Source organism: Gambusia affinis, linkage group LG13, assembly GCF_019740435.1.
Source record: "Gambusia affinis linkage group LG13, SWU_Gaff_1.0, whole genome shotgun sequence".
Lineage (NCBI taxonomy): Eukaryota > Metazoa > Chordata > Actinopteri > Cyprinodontiformes > Poeciliidae > Gambusia > Gambusia affinis.
The window spans coordinates 15,708,684-15,736,407 of NC_057880.1; the positions used below are offsets into that span (position 1 = coordinate 15,708,684).

The 27,724-nt window shown below is 40.3% G+C and overlaps 1 protein-coding gene across 4 annotated transcripts; it reads left to right on the forward strand.

Moving 5' to 3' along the window:
- Positions 1 to 27,649, forward strand: LOC122842294 (vinculin-like). Of its 4 annotated transcripts, XM_044136049.1 has the most exons (23): positions 1 to 507; positions 7,665 to 7,735; positions 10,282 to 10,432; positions 10,953 to 11,061; positions 11,949 to 12,071; positions 13,031 to 13,191; positions 13,428 to 13,430; positions 15,082 to 15,172; positions 15,275 to 15,422; positions 15,516 to 15,669; positions 15,800 to 15,975; positions 17,453 to 17,643; positions 18,995 to 19,194; positions 19,425 to 19,553; positions 19,693 to 19,842; positions 19,945 to 20,053; positions 20,152 to 20,454; positions 20,552 to 20,676; positions 21,486 to 21,671; positions 22,740 to 22,916; positions 24,610 to 24,813; positions 25,264 to 25,368; positions 25,463 to 27,649. In XM_044136049.1, exons 1-23 carry the CDS (start codon positions 340 to 342, stop codon positions 25,607 to 25,609), a joined length of 3,381 nt encoding a protein of 1,126 aa, XP_043991984.1. In that variant the 5' UTR covers positions 1 to 339; the 3' UTR covers positions 25,610 to 27,649. The 4 variants fall into 4 exon arrangements, with proteins under 4 accessions (XP_043991984.1, XP_043991986.1, XP_043991987.1 ...); XM_044136051.1 differs by lacking the exon at positions 22,740 to 22,916 and having other exon boundaries at positions 50 to 507; XM_044136050.1 differs by lacking the exon at positions 13,428 to 13,430 and having other exon boundaries at positions 52 to 507.
- Positions 27,650 to 27,724: the final 75 nt, after the last annotated feature.

Below are 27,724 nucleotides of genomic sequence, written 5' to 3' on the forward strand. Positions count from 1 at the left end.
TACAGCAGGCAGAGCGTCAGAGCGCACCAAGCAGCCTGGCAGCTGTATTTCTTGGCTCTGATTGGGCGGAGGGCGGTGATTCCTTCTGTCACGATTTGGGTCGCTCCCACCGGAGGACACCGTCCGCTCGAGTCCAGCTTTCACCGAGGTACTCAAGAGAGGAGGCAGGATTCCTCTGAAAGGGCTGGGCTGTCAGCTCGGTGTCTGTGTCCGAGGAGGAGAGGAGCAGGAAAGAGAGAGAGAAAGAGAGAGAGAGAGAATAAAAGATCATCAGCACTGGAGCTACCAGCTGCCTTTTATATTTTTCCTCCGTCGGGGCTGTGTTGAAAGTCGTTCACGATGCCGGTGTTTCACACCAAGACCATTGAGAGCATCCTGGAGCCGGTGGCCCAGCAGATCTCCCACCTGGTCATCATGCATGAGGAGGGGGAGGTGGATGGGAAAGCCATCCCGGACTTGTCGGTGCCGGTGGCCGCGGTGCAGGCGGCTGTGAGCAACCTTGTGCGGGTGAGTCCCGAGTTTGAAAAAAGCCATGGCGAAAATCCTGCCCGAGCGTCACATTTCTGTCCCAAACTTCCAGCGGTTCTGGGGACCAACTAGATCGATGAGGGGTGCAGACAGCCGCCGGCTTTATGGTTTATTCTTTCAGCTCCATGAATCATGAGGAGAAGAGACCATAAAACTGTCCTGGAGCTGCAGCTGATTATTTTCTGTGGCTTCCAGAAATATGGCTTGGAAATCCCAAGTTACTCCTCACTCGCCATTAAAAAGACATAAAGCTGTCGTGCACCAGCTGAGGTTCATGCTTGCATGTGTGTATTTGTTTGTGCCAGGCTCCTGATTTAGTTTTTGTGTTTCTGTCAGGGCGCAACATGAAATGTCAAACTTTGCACAGACTGGAAGAGAGACCTGCCAACTTTTCAGTGGAGCTTGGAGTTGGAGGGGTGGGGTCAGTATTAAAAAAAAAAAAAAAAAAAAAAAACAACAACAAAAACAGTGAGATGTGCTGATGCCCAGTGGCGGTTTGGTCATGAATGGTCCCCTGGGCCAGCCCCTCCTTCTGCTCCCTGTCCTCTGTTCAGTATTGAACTGTAAAGTTCAGGATCGCGCAGTCCGTTTTTTACTGTTATTTACGTAATTTAGATGATTAATACTGATCGAAACAAAATAATAAGTGTGAATTGTCATTATGATACCAGTTAGTAGCCAACATAGCCCAGAGATTGAGACTTGAGTCTGCATCCTAGACTCTTTTCACACTTCAGTCACAAAAACAAAGACCTAAGGCTTGACTTAGATCACCCTCTGAAAACTTGAGGTCTGAAACTTGTCATGATCAATCTTTACCTTCATGTAATTGAGTGAAAGTGAGCCAGTAAGTGGAAATATTTTTAGTAATTAATTAGTAATTAGTTGTCCCCTCAGAGTTTTTACCTGCACAAAGTTGCTGTGTTCGCAACATTGTGCGGTGTTGTGTTTCCCATCTTGCTGTTTTGACAACTTCTGCCAATTAAAAAAAAAAAAATGTTAAAGAAGTCTTTCAAGTTTGTCTGTGTTTTACATCTGAGCAGAATTTACAGTGAGTAATCCAGCGACCACAGCCTTGACACAGATGTGTGTTCTGGTGCTCAGTTGTGTTAAATGTTCTTATGTTAACTTAGGCTATATAGACTTGAGCCTTGACGTGGACTTGCAAAAAATGACATTTCATGGTACTCCAGTAGAGAGAGATTTGGCAACCCTGATGGCAGCTGAGCCGTAGGAGATTTGTGGGGTGGAAGAAATGAGAGTCGATTGAATTCAGAGGACGCTCCTCTACATGGGAGACCAGTGACAGGAGAAAAGTCACTTGGAGACACGTTTTGCTTTTTTAGCTTCAACAAACTGAGTCAAACTACCAGAAGCTTTGAGGCTTCATGAAGAAACTTAGCAATAAGATTTCCCTCATCTCGTTGTCTTGTGTTTTTTTTTTTTTATCCCTTTTTTTGTCTTCACTTTCTTCTTTATTTCATCTGTGACACAACTGAGTCACATTGGTTTTTTTGAGTAGAAAGAGCCCAATTTCAGTCAAATATTGATGCTTCCTGTGTGTGCTCTGGCTGGAAGAAAAAAAAAATCAGTATGGGCTGCATCATTTATGCTAATCTGGGTCGTTATCAATGCGATCTTCACTCTCTCGCTTGGCCACTCAGGAGAATTCAGGGGCAGACAAAAGTAAACATGCTATCCCTTACATTATAAAAACTGAAAAAATGCAGTCAACAGAAATCATCCTAACGGATGATTTTGGATGCTTTATCAGTGAACTGATATTTGATTATTTAGACCCTCATTTTCTGTATTTCTTGTTTGTCATTTGCAATTTAAAGAATCTGCTCTTCAAGTTTACTCTGAAAGAGAAAATTGTTCCATCAACTCCATTTATGTTAGGAGTTGAAATATTAATTTGATGAATGGGTAATTTGCAGTCCGCATTAGAGATAAGAAAGTGAGTCTACTCTGGTGCAATGCTATTCATCTTGATAGGGCCCTCAGTGTCCGCTGGCCATCAGACACTTTTTCCTTCTCTCTCTGTTCTTGTGGGTCCACTTCATTCAGACAGCAAGCAGAAGGAGGCTAAAAGCCGCCTCAGGCTTGTCACTGGGTATCACATCATGGATATGAAAGTCCTGAAGGAGGGATCAGGCAGTTTCACAGGAAGCTATTGAACACAGAACAAGCTCTCAGGATGGAGATTTACAGTAAAAATCAGAATGATGAGGAAGATATCACGATAGAGGCGAAGAAGGATGCACTTAAAAGTCTCAGCATTGAGAATCGCTGATGTATTTTTAGAAAAAAGGAAGAGAAAAGCTTTCAGACTACTTACTGTAGGCAGAGGAGAAAAAGATGCATTTGCTGACAGATTTGCAAGTCTAAAGAAGTGGGTGATAAGAGAGCACTAACGCTGCTTGAGAACGCAGCTTGTGAAATATCCACCACTCTGTTGCTGGGTAGATCAAGTTAACTGGATGTAAAGAACACCCAAAACCTAAAAGTGAAGCTGTTTGGAGCACACAGGCTTTATTTTAGAAGGATGACTCATATCTAGCCTTGTGCAGACCAAGTTAACAGAGTATGCTATACAGCAAGATGCCAACATCACCACCAGGGTCCCAATGCACACTGATACGGTTAAAGTTAACCCCATCCAGGGTGGGCTGAAGAAGGGAGGGGCGTTTGCATGCATTTAAGATCTTGGACCACGAAGACTCTTAAAATCGTTCAAGGCAGTGTCACTTTTGATTCCCCCTGAGGTTGAACGTGGGCTGATGCAGATTCAGCTAAAGATGTGGGACATACTGCTGCTTCTGGTGCATCTGGTTGGAAGTGCAAGTGTTCATAGCGTTCTGCTGATTGAAGAGCTGGCTCAGGGATAGAAGTGTCTGCTCCTGGAGGAGTCAACATAGGCTCCTTCAGGAGTGCATCTTTGGGGGGAGGGGAGAGGAGGAATAAATAGATTTAGCACTGAGTAAAGAAAGTGCATACTTTACTGAACAGAGAGGGAGGCGAGGTATGTGAGAAGTAGGCCTGTCAACTAAAATACAGTGATGTTATGATGCATAACAAGCTGAATATAATAGAGTGGAAGAAATGCCAACATTTTGCCAAAGAAAATGTTTTAAAAGGAAATGTAATTTAATTCATGTGTCAGCTCTCACCAAGGACAGTAAGGTCCATGTTTCTGCCAAACCTCAACATGTAAAACAAAGACTTTTCTTTTTGTTCTTTGGCACACCAGAGATGAGTCAAAGTTGGTGACTTCATGATGAACTGTGACCTTTTTACTTTAAAATTGGAATATTTGAAGCACTATGCGATAATGTCAATTTCTTCCTTGTAATGTCAGAGCTGATATCTGTGTCTTTAAACCACCAGAAAACCCTCCTTTTTAAGCAATGGGAGATAAAATGATGGCTGACACATTCATTGGGCATAACATTATGACAACTGATGAGAGGTAAAATGGATAACACTGTTAGTGGGAGATATTGGATAGCAAGTAAAAAGTTGTGTCTTCGAAGCTGAGTGATTTTGACAAGGTCCAAACGAGGAAGACTAGAAGACTCTAGACTACTGAGACTCAAATTGCTGCACAGGGTAATGCTGGTTCTGATAGAAAAATGTCAGAAAAGAAAAGGTCAACCCACAATAAATTCATGTTTTATAGGGTAAGACGGAGAAATGCAACATAAAAATTCAGCCAGCTTTAGCATTCAAATTCAGGACCCTCTTTCTGTTAAGCAACAATGCAAAGTGTTTCACTACTGTGCAGCCAAAACCCGAAGATGACCTGCATAGACGTAACTGGTTTGCTTTTGACTTTGAAAGTAAAGTTTGGTAGAAAATTATTAGAAAATGTTAGGTATTTTTATTTTTATTATGAAAGGTGGCATTAAAGTAAGTCAAACATATTATTAGGCTAATCCTAGATCTTCAGTATCCCCAAATCCACCAGTGTCATGGTGACTGAAGCAGATGATTTAAAGACAAAATCAATGTTGCAATAAGATGTTGGTCCACCACATTTCAGTTTTATAATTTCAGAACAAGCTGACATTAAGTTTACTTTCAATAATTAGATTCCACTTTTCCAAGTAAACTATAACTATTTTGGAGCTTTTAGAACATCATCTATCAGAATGGGGTGAGATGCCTTGCTCATCGGGGTTATTGCAGTATGGTGCTAGATAAAGCTGGAATTAAACCCACAACTTTTGAGTTGTAGATCAAACCCTCCTTCTATTGAACAGCAGTCGTCCTAGGCCCAGTTAGGATACTTTATTCTTGTCAATGATCAACTATGTTCAGACTTTTAGGTTTAAAGTTGTCAATGACTTTAAGAGGAAGAGAATGTGCCACTCGGTCACTCAGGAAGTGGCCGAGGTGTGCAGAGGTAGTTTAAGGTCGGACAGGAACAATTCTTCATTTACTTAAAACATCTAAAACGTTGTGGAGGGATGAGTTTTTTTACAGTCACTCAGCAGAAGCATTTTTGTGTAATTCAAAATAATCTGACGAATTTGAAGAAAGTGTTTTAAGTTGTGAGTCTTATGTGAGACTAAACACAGTTTGATAGATGTGATCGATAGCTGTCAGTTTCCTGCTGGAGCAATCACTTCTTTTAAAGATGTACAAACCCCACATACAGCCCGCTTCAATGTCCTCTGCAAACCACTTTACTCTGCATTATTAATGCATTGCACAATCAATAGAAAGTGTTGCTGCTTACAGGAAACAGAATTTGTCTGGACGACCCTTCCGGGTCGCCACACTTGTAGAACTGCTTTCCTTAGGAGTGTTTTTTGAACAAAGAAAGTTTCAAGACAGATCAGTTTCATCAGGTCATTTTGACATTTTCAGTTTCACTTTTTTGCAACTATATAGTAGGGTTTTAATAATAAAGTGCATCGTTACTTCATTCATTTTTATGAGTGTTTTGTTCACACAAAAGTGTAAACTGAATTTAAAGTTCCACCAAATGAATTTGTTCAGTTCCTACACCATGTTATTTTTATATTCAATGCATGGTTTCTGGAAAATAAGTTGTAAGTAATTCAAATGCAGGTATACATTCTGTGAGACTTCTGATGCTTCTCCTCTCAATGTCTGTTATGCAACTGAATATAACATTTGTCATACAAAATGTTATATGCAGTGTTTGATTTAAAAGGCTCACTCTTTCTTCTAATTAGACAAAAAGGTTTTAAAATTTTCTTTATTTAAACAATTTACCCTCTGAGATTTTATGTGATAGACAAACAGATTAGAACATGATTAGCAGGCTAAGCAAGAGCAGCTAAGATCCTGTTGGTAACTCTGGAGGAGCTGCAGAGATCCACAGCTCAGGTGCGAATAACCTGCTGACACAGCAATCCATGTTTCTTTTGGCTCATATGATGTCTAAATTTGGTTTGTACTTAACAATTATTTTATTTATATATCATTTATATTATTTAAAATTTTTAAAGCTGGCCACATTATGCAAAGGGCTCATAAAAAATATGGGGAAAAAAGATGCTCTGGCCAGATGAGAACAAAATTTAGCTTTCTGGCATACATGCAAAATGCTCTGTGGGATGGAAACCTAACATTGCATGCTAAATATACCACCCCCAGGGAGAAACATGGTCATGGCAGCATCATTCTGTGGGAATATTTTTCTTTGACAGGGAGCCGCTCAGAGTGGATGGGAAGACAGATGGGCCGAAATACAGAGCAATTCAGTAAGATAAACTGTTAAATGCTGCACAGGACGTAAGTCTTTAGTGGCAGGACATCTAGAACTACTATGGAGTAATTTGGTCTGCTCTGCCAAGGTCAACACCTAAATCTAATTGAGAATCTCTGGCTGTCTCTCAGGTATTCTCTTTACTCCATCTGTCTGAACTGTTGCAAAGAAGAATTGGTCAACATCTTAGTAAATATGCAAAGCTGATAGAGACAAAGACTAGCAGCTATAATAGCAGCTAAAGGTTGGAGTGCAGAGTATTGACTCACGGTTGAACACAAATACATGCAAGCTATTCAAATCTTAATGCATAAAAAAAAAATTCAAAGCAAGTACCATTCTCCTTCCACTTTACAATTATGCTCTTCTGTTTTTGGTCTATCACATAAAATATCAGTAAAAGCAGTTGGTGGTTGTAATGTGTGAAAATATGAGAAAGGTTAAACAGTATGAATATTGTTCAATTGACACTGTGAGAACAATAAGCATTATGGAGCTTTATTCTGTTTGCAAGATCAGCTAACACTGACCAGAATGATTTCTTGTTAGATTGCTAAGTCTAACCAATAAACCATATCTCTGAGTAAAATTTTTGTGGTCCAAATAAGAAAATGCTGCAGCTCAGATACCACAGCCCATTTGCCGTTTCCTGAATCTCTGGAGCCAAAAAGTCTATTAACAAAATTTCACTGAAGCAGCAGGAAGAAACTGATGTCATCATTTTGCTGTAATTGCATCTCAAACGTGTGAATGCTCAGGCATATGTGTGTGTGTGTGTGTGAGAGAGAAAGAGAGAGAGAGAGAGAGAGAGAGAGAGAGAGAGAGAGAGAGAGAATTTATTTTATATGTTTGAAGGCTTTCAACCAGGAGTCTCTTGGGATTCAGAGTCTATGTGGAGACTGAAATGCCAGACCACACACATTTATTTGACTATTTGAGGGCTGTAAGTTAATTTCAAATAATTAAAGCTGTGATTATGAAGTTTAGTGGAAAGGGTGTGCTTGTCCTTATGAGGCTGATCACGCTTGTGTGTGAAGGATGTAGTTTAGTAGCACTGAGCGTCTTCAGAAGAATCATGCAGCGAATTACTCTCTTTGGCTGTAATAATGTTACAAGTTGCAAAAATGAAATAAAACTAAATTTCTCATTTGTTTTTCATCTGATTTAATCCTAAACACAGTTAGTTTTGCTTGCAGAGTAACAGACAGGAGAAATGAACTGGAGCCCAAGCTGCTTTTCCCAGCTCATGAGAAATGACATGCATGCATGGTTGGAATAGGCGTGAATTGATACACACTCATTCACCCTTTCAGTCTATTAATAGTGCCCTTTAAAAAACATTTCCTGTCTTGCTGCAGCTAATGATAATAGAATAAACATGTGTGTGTTTCAGGTGGGGAAGGAAACTGTTCAAACCACAGAGGACCAGGTGATGAAGAGAGACATGCCTCCTGCTTTTATTAAGTAAGCCTATCGCTGAACCAGAGCTCATGTTCTGGAAAAATAAATGACTGCCACTGTATCTTTGTCTGACAGGGTCAGAATGCTGGAAATGATGGACTTTATCTCAGCACACAGAGAACTTGTTGAAAAGAGGATTCCAGGCGTTTTAATGTCAGGAAGCCTGGCTCTGTTCCCAGCTACAACAAAAAGCTACTTCTGAGGCCGAGCCCGGGTGCTTGTCCGGCTCCAGCATCCAGACTACTGAGAGGCTGTTAGCTGTTTTCCAGCTCGCATCCAAAGAGCTGACATAAAAGCTCAGGGTTCACCGAGGGGTTTAATACAAATGTTAATGCCCCAGCTCTGTGGTTTTCCAACTCTGGTACAAGTACCTTTCCTGGTACTTAGGTTGCATTGGTATCAGCCATTTACAAGGTGAATGTAAAAGTAATCAATAGCCAGAAGGACGAGTTGTTCGAGGACACTAAAATTTGCATCAAACAAAAACTACTCCTTCTTTTTTTCTTTTCTTCCCTTAATTTTCTTCTTCATAAAACTTTGTTGCAAATTGCTTTGGGTTCATTTCATATGCAGTGGACTCTGACAGCACGAAAGCTGTAATGCTCCACTTATGATAAGTATGATCTGGAGTGGACAACAGTGTGTGTGGCCACTGTTTGCCTCTAAAGTCTGGACATGGGTTTGTGAATTTCACCAAAATCAAGTAAACCATGCCCCAGTTTTAAGTCAAAAAACCGCTAAACTAAGCTAACTGCTATTAGCAATACAAGCTAGTAATTCGCTTTGTGTTTTAGATTTGTAAATACTGCAGCACCATCTTCACTGACAGAGGTTGAATTGTGTATATATCTAAAATAAACATAAACCATCAGCAGTGCAAATAAAAGGCTTAATGTCACTGCTATCACTCTGCTTCAAATACCTAGCAATGTTACATTTTGAGGTCAGGGTCAGAGTAGAACTTTCCACTTTGACATTTCAACATGAAAATTTAGATTTCTGAGAAAAAAAACACAATTAAGCAGCATCCTTGAACCAAACTTACAGAATCAAATGATACAAATGTTTTTGATATTTTCCTTTTCTATTTTCAGTCCTTTTGTATCAACACTGAAATAGTAAAAGTCCCGCTTTTTTAAAAAATTTTTTTATTGATGTTGATGCATATAAATCTTGGTATGCTTTAACGTATCTGACACATCAACATACAGCTTATTTCCCCACCCACTCCTCATTTTTCATTGTTGCCTGTTGATCAATTTTAAAATATTTTGCAGGTTCACAGAAATTATTCACATCTCCAGCAGGTCAAATCCGCTGGACTTCTCTCACGAATGCACAGGCTACTACACCGTAAATCTCGCTTGTGGGGCGTAGGAGCATGTGGGAATGTGAACCCGCCTAAATATAGACGAGCCATCGGGCATTGATACCCTGACCAATGGGGTCAGAATGAGGGGGGATTTAGCTTTATTTGAATCCTCATAAAATGCATCCCCTCAGGGTCAATCATTGACTGAAGATTAAAATTCATGCTTAGAAGTCGAGCCCACATTTTTTCTTAAAATTTTTAGAAACTGAAGATGGTAAAGTTGATCAAGTTGTCACTTGAATTGATTTGAAATTGTAAGCCTCTCAAAACAGAGCAGTCACACTCTGAAGTATATTCTTAATTTATAAAAAGTATGGCAATGGGCATTTTATAATCTTATTTAAGTCTCACTTTTGTCCTCATATTCATCTTGTGTTTAAGATATCTTTTATTTTCATATAGCAATATATCTGTCAAACATATTGTCTGCCTCACCATTCAAATTCTATATGCACACCTATCATTAATTTTCTCACAGAAACACATAATTTGACTCTGAAATACGACACAATCAGGAGGAACTTGCAGTCAAAACCTCTCTCCTTACTTTGCCTCAAATACTGTGCAGCTACTTATCTTTTAAAAGAAAGCATTTTCTTGGTTGACAAACTTTGTGGTCACTAACAACATCAAGTTGGTGGTCTGGCTGTTGACTCCCTGTTCAAGCTATCTGTTGTCGCTGTGAGATGAGTCTGTCTTTGTTGAGTGAGGAGAAATCCTCACCCACATTTTCCGCATATATAATATTTGTATCCAAAGTGCTTCCTTGGTCCCTTTCCTCTCCAATTAAAGGACACACATTCATTAACACAACTAAAAAGGTGGGTTTTTCAGGGGTGGGGGGTTTATCAAGATGACAATCCATTCTGGTCAATAAATACTAAATGTTATGCCAGTACTCACATGTGGAAGGGCTTACCTGGTTTTGAGATAGTGACTTAACAACTCAGTTTCTGAAGAGTGTATTTTCAAATTATTTTATCAACTTCATAGAACCATTTTTTCTTGTTTCATGCTTTTTTTATTTAATTTTTTTGCCTCTACAATATGTAGAATATGACGCAAAATAAATATTTGACATTTACCATCGCAAATCACTTTACTTAGTGATTGACTGTAGGTGCTCATCAATGCTTTTGTTGTAAAAAGATGTTCTAAGCCTGCTGCATGTTTTCAGGGTGGAGAACTCGTGTTCGAAGCTCGTTCAGGCGGCTCAGATGCTTAAGGCAGATCCATACTCTGTTCCTGCGAGGGATTACCTGATCGATGGATCCAGAGGGATTCTTTCTGGAACGAGTGACCTACTGCTTACCTTTGATGAAGCAGAGGTGTGTGTTTTCCTACTTACACCAATATACATTAGTGTCTTCATGCTCGCCATCCCTTCAGAGCAAGCTTTGGTCTCTTTCAGGGAATTAAAGCTTTATTTAGCAGCTGCACAGAGAAAGGAGGAACTCTTGGAGCCGTAATGGAGGCTCAACTGCAGCTAGATCTAATCACAGAGATCAAATGACCTCCCTGTGTCATAATTCAGGATGTTTGTGTGTTGGCGTGTGCATGTGTGTTAATGGTGGGGGTGGGGGTGTGTGTGTGATTGCATGAAGGTTTGATGGCAGCTCCATAAGTGAAATCACATTGGGCACGTGATTAAGCTCACCATGTCTAATCACCAGCCTCATTTTCAGAAGAGTCACAAGATGAACATCACAAGATTGTCGACGCACACACAAACCCCGCAGAAATAACGAGGGGCGAGAAAAGCTCTCAGAAGGAATGCATTTGCTCTTGTTATGAAAAGAAGCGCTTTGGCTCCTCGAGATCTCACCTGTTATTACATTGTGCTTGCAGGTGCGTAAGATAATCCGTGTGTGTAAAGGTATCCTTGAGTATCTGACAGTAGCTGAAGTGGTGGAGACCATGGAAGACCTCATCACTTACACAAAAAATCTCGGACCAGGTTAGTAAAACACAAAGCAAGTTATTGAACAGCTTGAGACAATTATCCACTGCTTTCCTTTGGTCTGTCACATTAAATCACAACCTTAGAATATACACATTCAAGGGAATTTAGTACTTTTGCAAGAATGGTCCTCTGTAAGCATTTTATTTATCCACTCTTTAGAGCAAAATGCAAACAGTTGTCTTAATTTGATCTAATAGGGAGTCATAAATATTGCAACTTTAGGCCTAAAGTCAGAAAATACTGTCATAAAATCAACCATTGTAATTTCTGAACACTTGTGATACTTTGCTAAAGACATATCAAAAGGTTTGTGAACTTTTAAAAAAATACTCTTAGTAATTTACTAAACAGTGTATTAAACCATCACATTAAGGACTTACATACCTCAGTATTAAAGGTTCAATACTGAGTTGAATGTGTTTATAGGAGGTTTCTAAATGAAACAATTAACCTTCCATTTTTTGTTTGGGTCAAAGTTTAATCTGTTAAGATGGAAAGAAATGAATTAACCATTGACTCCTCTGACATCAAGATACTCTTAGTGAGTCTTTCCACTGGCAGGAGGATCATAAACAGACCATTTATCATCAAAGCATCGGGTTAATTACATTTTCAGAATGCTGTGACTTAATATGCTGGGGGAAGTCTGATGCCAAGGCTTCCTCACACACCACTGGTTCAGACATTGTTCGAGCTCAGTGGTTCATGAAGGAACGACGTTTGAATGTGTCTGTTAATCACTGTACCAGCTGGGTCAAATTCAAAGTCACAAAGCATTTTCTGCCACCTACCCAGACTCAAGAGGAGGGGTTGAGTCATACTCACCTCAAACTCTCGTTGAAAGTCATTTCGCCGTGCTTTTTGTCTCTGTTTTTCACCAGGCATGACGAAGATGTCAAAGATGATTGAGGAGCGGCAGCAGGAGCTGACCCACCAAGAGCACCGACAGATGCTCGTCAGCTCCATGAACACCATCAAGGAGCTGCTTCCCGTTCTCATTTCAGGTGCATACGGGTGATCGTGTGTGGGCAAACGACAGTGCAGGTTGCAGAGCATCCAGCCGTTGTTATAGTAACACTGGTAATTACAGTCATTAGGTGCTTGGGATGTGAGACTGATGATGCATCGCCCACTAGCGCCTCATCTACAGTCTGACATGTTGAATATACATTGAGACGATTAAACATTTCAGCTATTACTGTAGCTGCAAAAGATTTCAAGTAAGGTAGCTTGGGATACAGGCTCTAACTAATATTTTTATATTAATAAGTCACAGAGTTTTTACAAAATTTCAGTGTCAGCTGGAACTCACAGGTTTGCTCCAAACAGCTTTACAAAGGCTTTTTGCGTCATTTTAGTTGGTTTGTGTTGCTTTGTTCCAGATCCCAAGAGTATGATTCACTTATGCTGCCTGGTCAGAAGTTTACATACACCCATCATTCATGTGATTTTAATTTTGTGCTGGTAAATGATTTAGCTAAATAACGTTTTTGTCTCCAGAGTCAAATTATCACATTATACATATTCAATAGACTTTGAAAAAACAAAAAAATACAACTGTGAATTCTGATTTTCTCTAATCCACACGCTGTCAAAATTGTACATACACCTCCACAAATATTTGATTACATGTTCATTCAATTACAAGATGTGATCTTAACTTGTTCTGGAATGGATAAAGCGGTTCCGGCAGAATGGCTTTTTGGTAAAATATTACCATGTGAAATGAAGACCAAAAATGCCAAAACATCTAATGTTAAACTTAATTTAATTTACAAAGTTTTGAGGTCAAATCAAATCTGCTCTCCATTGTGTGAGGCTGAATTGCGTCTGCATCAGCACTAACCTAAAGTCCAGGAATAAGTGAGGGATTTCGAGAGGAATAGCTAATTTGGCAGACAGTTTATTCATCTAAAATATTCATCTGGCAGTACCTGTAATTCGGTCAAATTTGTGTCTTCAGCTATAAAGATTTTTGTGGCAACCAAAAGCAGCCGAGGAGCCGGCATTGAGGAGGCTGAGAAGAACCGAAGGTTTACGTTTGAAAAGATGAGCGCCGAAATCAACGAGATCATCAGAGTCTTACAGCTCACCACGTGGGATGAAGACGCCTGGGCGAACAAGGTAAAATCTGCTTGGCACATGAGCAAAACGACTTTCCTCATTTTTTTGCCCACCAACATTTGACACAAAGTCGAACTTAAGACAATCACTCTCCCACGGAGGGGCATCTCTGAAAAATTCACTCTTTTACTTTCTGTCTCCATTTTTGTTTTTGCTCGCTAGTGTAACTCTTGGTTTTTCTTTTTCCCTTTCTTTTCTTTCTTTACCTTCTTCCTTCATTCTTTTCCTTCCTGTAGAAGGTAAGCCTGTCTCTTTCCCCCTCTGCGGTCTCCAGCATGCAAGCTTGTGGGTGTGTGAGTTTCTTTGTGTCTGATCGACACAGGAATGTGTCCTCACGCTTACATTCTGCATATCTGTCACTCAGGTATCCAAAAACAAGTGCGTCCAGTGTTTGTGTCAACTTATAAGCAGATGTGGTGATGTAAGGTGCTTCGTCACTACAGTAAATGGTTTTATGTGCATCTGTTTGTCAGTATATGTCCGACGACCAAAAATGAGGGTTTTTTTTTTTTACCCCTTTTAGCAGCAGCTGATTGTTGCTTGATAGAGAATCAAAAACTGTGCAGAAGTGATGGCCAGAGCATCAGCTAAAGAGTTTCCAGCAGAAGTGAAATCTGTTTCACTCGTCCAACCTGTAACCCCTGCATGTTTCTCGCACAGCGTGCTCAGACAATGATCTGTCCGTCTGTCTGTATATGTTTGCTGTGGGGATACTGCGTACATAGTGTGGGGGCTGTGACAAGAACTTACTGTCAGTTTGCGAGGGGAAAGCGCTGGCAAACGATGACTGCCATCCTCACGCCGGGTCATGAATTATAGAAATAAGCTGGTTGCTGTCCAGACACATTCATAATTGATGGCTTGTATTGAGCTGTTCCACTTGAGCGTTTCATTCTCCTCCCAGCTGGAAAAAGCTTTTTGTTTTCCTTGTTGGAAGCAGTCAAAAGTGTTTCTTTGAATATGCGAGGAGGTTGAGCTTCATTATTTTCCCCGTTTCCTTTCAGTAAAGCCTTTGGCTAATTGCTGATTTATAAAAATTAACTGATAACTATCAACTCAGCGTCCACTATTTGCAGAAAAAGTAGCAAGAGCTTATTCAGAAGATTATTTTACTGATTTATAAGTTCCTATGTAATGAAGTTTTCAGAAGCCTTTTTTTTTTACCTATATTAGCTGAAAGCCACTCTAAAGCCACTAAAGGTTTAAAATCTTATCATTTTTCCTGTGTTAGATCTTCTGTTTTTTAAATAAAATTGTATGGTGTAAGCTAATTAAAAACACTTTCTTTTGGTGACATTTATTAATGTAGGACACAGTCAAATCCCTGTTTTACAGAACATCCCCCCCGTTTGCCATTCTTCTCTTCTCAGAGTAAACAAGTCCAACAAGCTTACATTAGCTTGTTAATTAAACAGGATGTCTGCTGCTTGGGTAACTGCAGCCTTCTGCTTATGACATGCCAACTATGTTTATATGATCGATGGTTAAGCGGGTCTCTTTAGTTTCCCAAATAATGGCTCTTTGTGATTTCCAAGATCGGATATATTTATGAATATATTTCAAAATATTTTTTTTGTAAGTGAGGGAAAGTGCCATATTCCTGTTTCAGCCACCTGACCATGCACAGCACTTGGTGAGGGAGGGGCAATGCTGCAGTAGTCTAGTAGTAGTAGTAGTAATGTAAAATTCATTAGTTTTGAAACAATATATGTCCTAAATCTTAAGCTTTGGTACCCAGTTTCCAATAAGTCAATTACAGAATCTTTCCTTACAACTCCAAAACTCAACAGGCCGTATCGTAGCTGTAGAAATAGCTTCGTATATATTATCCTGCATCAAAAAGCTAAACTCTAAGTTAATACACATCATTGTTTTCTTTCTTTTCTTCAGGACATGGAGGCCCTGAAAAGATCTCTGGCTTTGATCGAATCAAAGATGGTGCAGGCTAAAAGCTGGCTCAAAGACCCACAAGGACAGCCAGGTAGCCCTGGATTTAATTTGAAAACTACAAACCTTCAGCTGAAACACATTAATTTTATTCAACATGTCCATCTCTGTGATTCTGCCACTATGTCCTCCTCAGGAGACCCTGGCGAGGTGGCGCTGCGTGTCATTCTGGACGAAGCTGGTAAGGTGGGAGAGCTGTGCGCTGGGAGGGAGCGGAAGGACATACTGGCGACCACCAGGGCTCTGGGGCAGATGACTGATCAGATTGGAGATCTGCGTGTCAGGTACTGTGCTTGTGTGTACTTCCTCCTTCTGGGTGTTTAAGTTGCATATTCTGATCTCATACTTCGGTTGACTGAATTTCCGGGCTTTGACAGAGGCCAGGGCCAGACTCCAGGATGCATGCAGCGCGCAGGCCAGTGCTTACAGGGCTTAGATCTGCTCTTTGGCAAAGTGGACAGTGCTGCTCGGAGACTAGAGGCTCTAATCAATGCAAAGCAGGCCATTGCCAGGAGGCTGGATGCTGCCCAGGTCAGATAAACAAACATTCAGTTTCCTGCAGTTTTTTTTTTTTTTTTATTCAGTTTATTTTCAAGAAAAGCTTGTACTATTTTTAGTGTTGTTCATCAGACATAAATGCTGTTGAATCCTGCCTTTTCAGGCATGGTTGGCAGATCCTAATGGTGGTCCTGAGGGAGAGGAGAACATCAGAGCGCTTCTAGCAGAGGCCAAACGCATCGCAGACCTCTGTGAAGACCCCAAGGAGAGGGACGACATTCTGCGCTCCATAAACGAGATAGCAGGACTCACCGCCCGGCTCATGGAGCTGCGCAAACAGTATGATTTCCTCTTACTGCAACCACAAACAATAATTAAGATTAAATATTTAATTCGTAGGGCCTTGTCTTCCAGATGGAGTTTGCAACCACGAGCCACCAATAGGTGGCCTTTTTTATCCATTTGGAAAATATGTTGTTGCTTGTCAACCGTACCCATCGCTCCTACCTTAAGGTTTCTAAGAATTTAAATGTGGTGAAAAGGGTTGTCGTGTCACATAAAGGAGGATACCGGGCAGAATTTAAAGGGAAATATCTCTTGATAAACAAGCTGTTTAACTGATGGAAAGAGAAAAGCGCAGCAAGAATAGCTACAATTCCTCGCAAAAGCATTCACACCCCTTTACTTTTTTCACATTACAACCATAAACATGTATATTCAATAGGACTCTATGTAAAAGACCAACACTAGTGTATAGTTGTGAAATAGGAAGAACATCTTTGAAATGTACAAATATTTAAAAATTTTAAATATTTTTCAGACACTTTTAGTCTGAAAATGTGGCGTGCATTTCTATTCAGCATTTTTTTAGTCTGATACCCTGAAATAAAATCCTGCTCCAGCTGAATTTTTGACCATTAGAGCCACTTTTCAATGCACTGTATGTTTAGGTAAATGGAGGTGATATAACAGTTGAGAAAGAGCAGAACAAATATATTGAACAAAAATTTTATCTGCTTTGAGCCACAAATTAAACCCAATTATAGACTCATTTCTCCATTTCTGGCCGTCTGACTTTCATGACTACAAAGGATAATGTTTAATCCTGGTTTAATGTCCATCAATATGAATTTGTATGTAATGCATCAGTCAAAAGACGCATCTTGAAGTGGGGAAAAGACATATAAGTCGCTCCTGATTATAAGTTGCACTGTCATCAAACTACAAAAAATTGCAACTTAAAGTCTGGAAAATGCATACTTTCCCTCAGTCTGTCACGTATGTCATGTAATTCTCTGAAGTTTTAAGGGTATAAATATTTTTGCAACCCACTAAAAGCCACTGAAATACAGCACTAGATAGTCATGAGGAAAGATATACATTTAAATGAAAGCCATGTGGCTGTACTTGTAAACACAGCTGAATTATCAAGCCTAATCTAATCTGGAACAGGGCGTACTGTATGCAACAACACAGATCATTCCTGTGTGATTTCCAAGAACCCAAAATAAAGACGTAATTTAAGTCCCTAAGTCTGTTAGATTGATGTTAGAAATATTTCTACATTTTTTGTGAAAGTAGAAATTATTCGTCTTTTTTAACACATTCATTTTATTGGAAAAATAAAGGTCAAATTTGAAATAAATGCTTCCAAGAGGCATTTCCCTTTTAAGATGCCGTCTAACATGTTAATAGCAAGACCTTTACCAGGTGATGGGTTTGAAGGCCAGATTTTAAAAATGTTTTTTTTCTCTGTGTAATGTAAATTTCCTTTTTCCTCCAATGAAGTCATTTACTGTATGTGCTACCATGACAGGGGTAAAGGCGACAGTCCAGAGGCCCGAGCTCTGGCGAAGCAGATTGGAGCAGCTCTGCTAAACCTGCAGTCCAAGACCAACCGGGCGGTGGCCAACATGAGACCAGCAAAGCCTGCTGTCACGCTGGAGGGTAAAATGGAGCAGGCTCTGCGCTGGGTGAATAATCCCGGGGTGGATGACAGAGGCGTAGGTGCGTTCACATGCATTGTGGCTGAAAGGACATGATGATGTTCTGCCTTTTTGTGTTTTTGGTGTAGCCTGTGATGATGATGATGATGGATACTGTGCAGAAGTAGTGGATGGCTTGCATCAATAACTGAACATGGTGACGTGGGATGCTTATTGTCCATGCTGTAATGACAGCAAGTGTCTTGCTCCGGAAACTGACATTCACACTGTGATTCAACTCATGCATGATTCATTAAATGACTCGGTTTACTCAGTCAGAGTGTTGTTTCCTAATCCTTTGTTACGCTGTCTTCCTGTCTTGTCTTTTGATTGTTTCCTCTCTTTCCCATGCTTCCCTCTGGGAGCAGAGTGTGAGAGGATAGAGTGGAACACAGGTACCTGCTCACTGTCAGCCATGTTGAAAGATAAAATGAAACACTACAACATGCATGGGCTGCTTTGAAATTCTCACAGTATGATAAAAAGTAACTAAATTGGTAGAATACCCATGTGCTAAAATTAGTAGCAGTTTTGAATTGCTGAAGGTTTTGCATTTCTGCCAAATATGACATGCTATTATCTCATTAAGCTAGTAGCTTAGCTTAGGTAGCATACAATGATCTTCTCAAACAAGATTGTAGCTTTTTAATTGTAGTTTTAATAATGTCACTTTAAAAAATGGAGTGACTGAATGTTTCCAAGCCACTGAGGTCAGTAGCTTTAGAAAGAGTTATCTTTCTTATCTGTGAGAGCAAAGCATAGGAGCCTAGCTAAACCTCGATGAGATGACAGAAACCAGCCCAAGCAGTGCTGTGAAAGAGTATTTTCTTCTCCAGAAGAAATTTTTTCTGTCTTTCTATTTCTTTTATTACTCTTAAGTGTATCAGATTCTCATATCAAACACTGTTAACAGACAGAGATTACCTGAGTAACTACACAGCAACAAAACTTGAAGATTTAATATATTATGTGAAAAAGCAATCAAAGCCATCCTGTACCCTGTGTATTGTGTATATGTATTGTTTGGGAAGGATTACAAAGACATTTCTAAGGGACTCTTTGGGACTCCCGTGAACCACAGCAAGTGTTATTTTTGACAACTGAGAAGAAACAGAACAATAAAAATTTATTTTTTATTTACTCAGGTTATCTGGCTAACAAAATAAATAATTAAAGTGTCAAGTAATTTCACAACACTGTTGATTTTTCTGCAACAAAATACAGAATCAGCTTCTCCCTTTTACAAAGAAAAAATCTGGAGTCAATACACACGCAGTGCTTGATACCGTTGCCTTAATATTCACTTGTCATTGTTCTGACTGAACACCAATAAGGTATTCTTGTCCTTAGATATTTTTCTCGCGACTCCACAGGCCAGGCAGCAATCAGAGGAATGGTTGGAGAAGGGAAGAGGCTGGCTGGAGGCCTGTTGGGTCCGTACCGACAGGACATGGTGGGGCGCTGCGACCGAACAGAGGGGCTGATGACAGCTTTGGCAGACATGGCGAGCAGGGGAGAGGCTGAGGCTCCTCATGCACGAGCCACAGCGGCACAACTGCAGGACACCCTCAAGGTATTGCTGCACTTAAAAAATAAAACCTGAATTATATTAAAATAAAGCTTTTCTTGGGCTTATTGTTCAGCATAAATGAATGTAAGTTAAGATCATAAACTTGCCTAGCAAATGCTGTGGAGAAAATAATCCTGTAAGAAAAATAGATAAAACTCAGTTGAGGATGATGTAACATCCTTAGTGCAGAGCTCCATCTTGTGGATAGATGCAGCATTTTCTGCTTCTACCAGGACCTGAGGCAGCACATGCAGGAGGTGATGACCCAGGAGGTGTCCGATGTTTTTAGCGACACCACCACGCCTGTCAAGCTGCTGGCGGTGGCTGCAACTGCTCCTCCTGATGCGCCCAACAGGCAGGAGGTCAGTAAACAAACAAAACAACAACAAATAAAACATGGTCTCAGCTTTGAACAATTGTTTTCTTATCACACCAGACTTTTTTGGTGTTATTCTTTAAAAAGGATTGCTGTGTTTAGACCAAAACAAGTGTTTCTCAAAGGTCTTTGAAGAACGAGCAGGGAACTTTGAAACCCATGCGGGACGACTGGGAGCAACCGCAGAGAAGGCCGCCGCTGTGGGAACGGCGAATAAGAGCACAGTGGAGGGTATTCATGCTGCCGTGAAACATGCCAGGGAGCTGACGCCACAGGTGTGCATGTTTATTTTAATTTTACCTGCACCATGATGCAGAATGATGAGGCACATGATCAGTCAAACTCAATCCGAACACGTCATGTTTGTTTATCTCCAGGTGACTTCTGCTGCTCGGATCTTGCTAAAAAATCCAGGAAACAAAGCAGCCTATGAGCACTTTGACACCATGAAGAACCAGTGGATTGACAATGTGGAGAGACTGACCGGTAAGGGCTTTCTAGATCCACTTTAAATTTTAATTTTCACAGTAATTTCAGCAACTGCATGTTCAGTTGATGTACATTTTCGTCCATGTGTGCCTTAGGTCTGGTCGATGAAGCCATAGACACCAAATCCTTGTTGGATGCTTCTGAGGAAGCCATTAAAAAAGACATTGACAAGTGCCGAGTTGCCATGGCAAACGTTCAACCCCAAATGCTCGTTGCCGGGGCAACAAGCATAGCGAGACGAGCTAACCGGGTCTTGTTGGTGGCCAAGAGGGAAGTGGAGAACTCTGAAGATCCCCGGTTTAGAGATACTGTAAAACATGCGTCTGACATCCTCTCACACACCATCTCGCCCATGGTGATGGACGCCAAGGCTGTGGCTGGGAACATACAAGACAAAGGTTACTGCTCCAAATGCAGCCATGTAGGATGCTGCAATAATGAGTTACTGTTATTTTCTCTCTCACCTCTGTCTCTTCTGAATGATTTTGGTCACAGGTCTACAGAAAGCATATTTGGACTCTTGTCAAAGGATCTTGGCTGCAGTGGGAAAAGTCAGAGAAGCTTTCCAGCCTCAGGAACCTGACTTCCCGCCTCCTCCTCCTGACCTGGACCAACTCCATGTACGCACATTCAAATTACTCAAACTGTCTGCCTTCCTCTAGTTTTAGTTTTTACATTTCAGACACTATTTCTCCAGTTTGTAAGGATTATACAGCAAACAATCGCCATAATTTTTAGAAACAAGATATGAGTGAAGTTTGAATTTATTATGGAGTTGCTGTCATCCACGCAGTATCAGCATATTTAGAGGCTCTAGTAAATATGTCTGGGTTATTTGGAGTAGATAACCCAAATACAGTATTAATCTCATTGATATTTGGGTTAAACTTTAACCCAAGTTCCTTTGAATTAAAGTCCATTTAAATTTATTTTCTTCTGTAGTTTTTAAGTAAAGTAAGTAAGTAAAATTGTATTTGCAGAACAATTAAAACGAAACGTACATTCAACAAAAGCCACCCTGAATAAAAATGTCATTTAAACCAAAGTTCAAAGGTTTGTCCAGGGAGCCCATTTAATATTGGCCTGCTTTTTCTTCTACCAAACCAAAGTAGATGTATCTGAGGACCTCTTATGATAAAATTTATTTTTTTCCCCATTAGAGTCAACCATCTTTGAGTTAAAATTTGAGAATTTAGAGACACTGTTTGGAAATGACTTCAATCGTCACTGAGTCCTTTAGGCTTTCTAATTTTAAACTTGTAGGTCTCCATCTTGTCAAGAAAAAAATACATTTTTGAAACGTTAGGAGAAATATCTGTTTTTGATTTGGCATACAATGTATGCCATACATGAAGCATTGACATTTGTGGAAATTAGATAAAAAATAATCAGAGTGTAAAAAGTATGAAGATGAATTCTGTTCTTCCAGGTTAGTGATGAACAGGCGCCACCTAAACCCCCGCTGCCAGAGGGAGAGCTGCCTCCACCCCGTCCTCCTCCCCCGGAGGAGAAGGACGAGGAGTTCCCGGAGCAGAAGGTCGGCGAGGTGCTCAGCGAACCCATGATGGTGGCGGCCAGGCAGCTGCACGACGAAGCGCGCAAGTGGTCAAGCAAAGTCAGTTCAAACAAACACACTCATAAATACTACTTTACAGAAAAGATCTATGCCAAGTGTCTGTTTCAGTGAAAATATTTAAACTACTATTGCAGAGTGTGCCATTGCTCTCCATTGGCACCAAGACGCTTTTCCTGCAATTTTGTTTGAGAAAATCTGAATTTTTCTTTTGTTATCCTGAAATGTGGAGATCAGTGGTTCGACTCCACTTTCAGAGGACAACTGGAAACTGTCATCTGTTCAGTTTGAAGGCATGCACACTTACATGGAGAAATTTAAGAAAAGTGCATAACATAAAGATAAAACAAGGAGTCTGTACTGCATGTGCTATATTAAGGTTTTTCTTAATACGGGACTTGATCTTGCATTGATTGATTTATTAGCATTAGCACTTTATGACCAAGTTTTGTCACTGAGGATAAAAACAAGGAGAATCAAGGATGCTCTTACCATCTCTTTGTGTCTCATAACTTTTCTCCTTTTCAGTCCCTCTGAGACGTTTTTTTTTTTTAAAAGCTGATTTTGATCTTCTGTACGCATGAGAAATTTGTTTGAAAACAGGTGCAAAACAAAAGTTAATTCATTAAGGTGCTCCTTCATGCTCATTGCTCAACTCTTTAGCCTACCAGTAATAAGCCAGACATTGATTTTGGTGGCAGTTAGATCCCTTTTGATGGTAGATCATGAACTGTCCACTCAGCCATCCCCTCAGGCACGTCATGCACTTGCAGCCCTCCTTGCAGATCTCTTCTGTCCTCTTTTCTTTTCCTCTCCCATCAAAGCTGTTTTTTGCCCTTTGGCGTGCCATTTCACCACCCTATCCCTGTTCTTTTCACCATGCTTCTGTTAAACTACCGGTCCTCTGTTCTTTCATTCAGTGCTGCTCATACTGTACTAAATGCCTCCCTCTCCACCTGCTTTCCCTTGCTTCCCCCTACCCTTCCTCCTTCTTTATTTCTCCCCTTTCCTCCCCCTTTTGTTCTCCTTCCCTCCCTGTTTCCTGTCAATCCTCCGACCACCACAAAAATCCCCCGCCCCTCCACTCGTCTTACTCCCCGCCTGGCCCAGCCTGAGGATGAGGAGGCAGTAGAGGAGAGGGAGGTAGATGATGAAGATGAGTTTACTGATGGTGAGGATGACTATGAGCCAGAGCTGCTGATGATGCCGTCCAACCAGCCTGTCAATCAGCCCATTCTGGCAGCTGCCCAGTCTCTCCACCAGGAGGCTCGCAAGTGGTCCAGCAAGGTCTGCGCACGTACATGCACATGAGCGTACACACACAGTTGAGACTGGTGGGAGAATCTACTAGCCCTGTTTGAGCCCACTCACACACCCACACACTGAAATACACTGCATTGCAAAAGTATTCAAACCCGTTCAAAATGTTTAAATTGGGCACTACCAAAGACTTAATTCAGATCGATGTGAAGTAGTTCAGAATTCTGAAGTGAAAGGAAAAGGATATGTGGTTTTCAAATGTCTTTTTATTGAAAATAAAGATCTAAAAAGTGTTGTATGCATTTGTATTCAACACCCCTGAGTCTTTACTTTGGAGCACCATCTTTTGCAGTTGTTAAAGTGCCTATCTTTTTGGGTACGTCTCTACCACCTCCACATACGTACAGACGTATTTTGAGAAGCTCAGCAGAGTGTCTGTAAACAAAGAAATTCAAGCCTTTAAAAAGATTCTCCAGTAAATTAAGCCCTGGACTTTGACTGGGCCATTCTAACACATGTGATTATGTTTAGGCTAAATTTGAATCTCCGCTCAAGTTTAGCCAGCCTCTTTCAGGATTACCCTGTATTTAACTCTATCTGTCTTTACATCACCTTTGCCTGTTTCTGATGAAGAAAAGGATCGCTACAGCAAGTTTCAACTCACAGATATTGTGTCCAGGGAAGTGGCCAGTATTCATTTTTTTCTTCTACTGTTACTGTTTCCCCTATATGACTCAAAGCAACTTTTTGGGACTTTTCTTATGATAATGCGTAAGAAAATGTTCACAATTTTAAAGAAAAGACATTGTCTTTAGCACGTCTCGATTTTGAAAACCACATATCATTTTCTTTTACTTCAGAAGTATGCTCTACTTGGTCAATTGGCGATTGTTGGTCTATTCCATAAAATATATATAAACGCATTCAGATTTGTTGCTGCTAGGTGGCAAAATGTTCAAATCTTTGAGAGGTATGAATACTGTTGCGAGGCACAGCACACCCAAGCATGCAGACCACGGCCATGCAGGACGAGAAACACTTCCTGGAGTTTTAGCAGACGGTGACTGTGGCTGTGTGAACCATCGACTGTGCATCTCCCACCATGGACACGCCCCACCAGCTGCAGCTGCTGTTTCACTGCTGCTGTGTTTCTTTACTCAGAGATGACTGACACACACAGGTATGCTGATCCCATTGCTAAAAGTTTCACAGTGGGTCAACGACTGTCCTCTCCACATGTTCATGAATAAAACGGTTCAGTGGAGGAGCTTCCGTCTCACTCTTGTTGTCACGGCCGGCCAACCAAAAAGACCAAAGATGACAGTTTCCTAAAGACTCCAGGGTGATGCAGCTTTGACATCTAACCACCTGCTTACTCAGTATGACAACCTGCTTCCGCTTCCTATCGTTCAAGTTTGCACTAATCATCTCAGCACCATGGCATTACTTCACAGGAACTAACCTCAGTTTGACTGTGATGTCAGGATGATCGTTAAAGTGAAAAACGTGATAAACTGCTGGAACGCTGCATGCAGTGGGCTGTTAAACATTCTTACATTTAATGCTTGTCATTCATTACCTCACAGCATTATTTTGTTGTTCTACATTATATTATCGGAGTATTTTGCGAAGACATGGCTCACAGTGAATGCTTTGCAACGCCCTGCTCCCCTGATTAAGCCTGCTTTGACTTCTCGCCACCCCCTTTTTCTCTGCACAGGGTAATGACATCATAGCAGCAGCCAAGCGGATGGCTCTGCTGATGGCTGAAATGTCTCGGCTGGTGCGTGGCGGGAGCGGAAACAAGCGAGCGCTGATTCAGTGCGCAAAAGACATTGCCAAGGCCTCGGATGAGGTGACGAGACTGGCTAAAGAAGTGGCCAAGCAGTGCACAGACAGGCGCATCAGGACGAACCTGCTGCAGGTAGAACATACAGCAAGGCCCAAAATTATTCATACAATGCAGTTTTGACTCAGGTTTACAGCAATTTTTTAAAATATTTTCTAACAGATTTAGTCTAAATGTAAGTTGTTTAACTTTTTTGAGTGAAGCAGCCAGAATCCAGACTTGAATTTACTGGAAGGGAAGCTAAAGATTAGGGTTATGGCAAGGAGGGCTTAGAATCAAGATACATCAGCCAAATGCCTGGTGAAACATGCAAAAAGCTCCTCAGGTGTTTGCATGTTTGAGTGCTGTAATGGTAATAAGATTGTTCTTTTGTCTTTTGAGAAGAATATGAATCAATTTCAAAATTCATATTTGAACTAAAATATAAATAAATGTTTTCTGATGCTCCTTTGACCAGACTCCCAAATGAATCTTAATGTGAAACTTTGATTGCTGTAGTTTCTAAATGATCTCCCCCTGGTACAGGTTTGTGAACGAATTCCCACCATCAGCACTCAGCTGAAGATCCTTTCCACTGTCAAAGCTACCATGCTGGGACGAACAAACATTAGTGAAGAGGAGTCAGAGCAGGTAACACAGAATAACACATCTGCACTTCAGGAGAACAATATTATCCTGTTACAAATTCACTAACAGCTCCTCGTTCGTTTAATTCCCATTCCAGGCTACGGAGATGTTAGTTCACAACGCCCAGAATTTGATGCAGTCTGTAAAGGAGACGGTGCGAGAAGCAGAAGCAGCCTCCATTAAAATCCGCACAGATGCAGGATTCACCCTCCGCTGGGTGCGCAAGACACCCTGGTACCAATGAACTCACCTGCTCTCGCTGAATAAAAGTAGTAACACGCGCTCTCATTTGGAGTAGGAGTATCAAGAGGAAACTGCAGGATTTTGAGCCATTCTCCACTTTAGTTTTAGGTGGGAATCTTTGATTTATTATGGGCGAGAATTTAGCTTGGCTCGCTTTTGTCCTCAAGTGTGCAAACACGCAGGTTTATCAGGAGACTTTTTAATATATATTTTTGGTATTTTGGGTTATTAGACTTTATCTAAATCTTAGGTATATATTTTTTGCATGACTCATTTTCTATTTTCTAAAAGCAGATTCTGACATGGAGACTCTTAATGCTTCGAGGATGTTTGGAATTTGCATTGTTTTTCAGTCCTGGTTTTGTAATGTATGTTGTATATACAATAATTGTCTGCTTCATGGATGATTCACCAAGTTTGACACTAAAGTGTAGAGTTTTGAGTGAGCTTCATGAATACTTTCAGTCATCTGAAAATCTATGAAATCAACAGAGGTGCATCATCACTGTTGCCACTGGTGATGTTTATATTTCAGTAACGAAAAGATCTTGTGGGTTTAAAAGTAAAAAAGCTTATTAAAAGTTAGTAATATAATAATAAATAATATAGTAATAATAAAAGATGACAGTATTGATTTGTGAGACAGTGACGTTTAGCTGATTAACATGTGTTTACTTTTATGAACTTTCACATTTAATGATGCCAAAGGATTTGTTTTACATTATTTACAAGCCTCTTTGAATTGTTTGTACACTTAAAATCCAGGTTATTACAAAAAATAATGCAGATCAGTTTCACTTGAGATGCTGTAGTAATGGTTGATGTTTGTTAATAGCAAAAAAAAACAACTAAGGTTCGTGAATGTTTTCTCTGCTTTGCATTTTTATCTAATTGTAGTTCTTTTGTGGCTGCATTCTGCAACAGTTGAACTGTCTGGGATTTACAGTATTAGAGCAAACATAGCTTTTACCCGTCCCAATCCGAGTTCTCTGATGCAACTTTTTTTTTTTTTTTTTAGATGACCCCGGTGGTTTGAGTAGTAGTTCTGTAATAACCAGAGCAACAAACTATATTTTTTAAATATATATACATTTAAATAATTGTTAGTGGTTTTAGTTAGTAAACTAAAAAGAAGCGGAGAGAAAAACTGATGTCACATACAGATCCAGTCAGAAGTTTACTTGCACTCATCAGCATAAATGTCATTCTTGCTCCATTCAATTTATTTGATCTGCATTTTATTTTTCTTTTTTTCAGGCAACTTTAATGGCTTTTAAGATAAGAATCAACTGCACAAGCTTGAGTCTATCTTGGGTTCTTTTTCTTTTTAAAAGCCCCACCTTAACTCCTCCAAACATTCTTCTTTTCTGTCAAAATCAGCTCAGGATTTGTCTCCCTAGATTTATTTTCTTCAGAAATCCTCAGGCTTGAAGGTGTTTATTTCTTTCCTCTCAGCTGATGTAAACCTACCCTGGTGTTACAAGATTGAGGGTTCCTGTGTTTTTTTTTAACCTCCTTATCAGTTTCCTGGATCTGACCATGGCAGCTGGAGAAAGATCTTTAAATCTGCTTTGTGTATTTATTAAATTAATCACAAAAAAAACCCCATGGCATTTATGCCCAGGATGAGTGTATGGAAATTTCCAAGCAGAACTGTACTTACAACTAAAGGAGTAAATGCATATTTTCATTCCATTAACAAATTCTTAAAAAAAAAAAAAAAAAACAGTGGGTGGGTAAATGTATTTGTCTCATTGAGACTGCGTGTGTGTGTGTGTGTGTGTGTGTGTGTATAGTCTCATTTTAACACTATTACTGAGCCGTCCCTGGTATGATTAGGGATGAAGTTCTGAATTGCAGCACAGACTGTTAGCCGTTTTCTTTCTTTTTGGGGGGGGGAAGAGGCGTACTGTAGTGGTCACTGACTCGGGATGTGGAGCTCTACGTCGTAGATGTTAATCCACACGCTGAATGTACTCCGATAGCCTCTAGCCCTGCCAACATCTGCTGTGCCTTGAAAGAATAAAGACTATAATAAAAACAAAAGAGTCGACATGTTTTTATGCATAAAACAAAGGAGGTCAGAAAAGCGGCGCTCCTCTCCGCCTCTGATGTC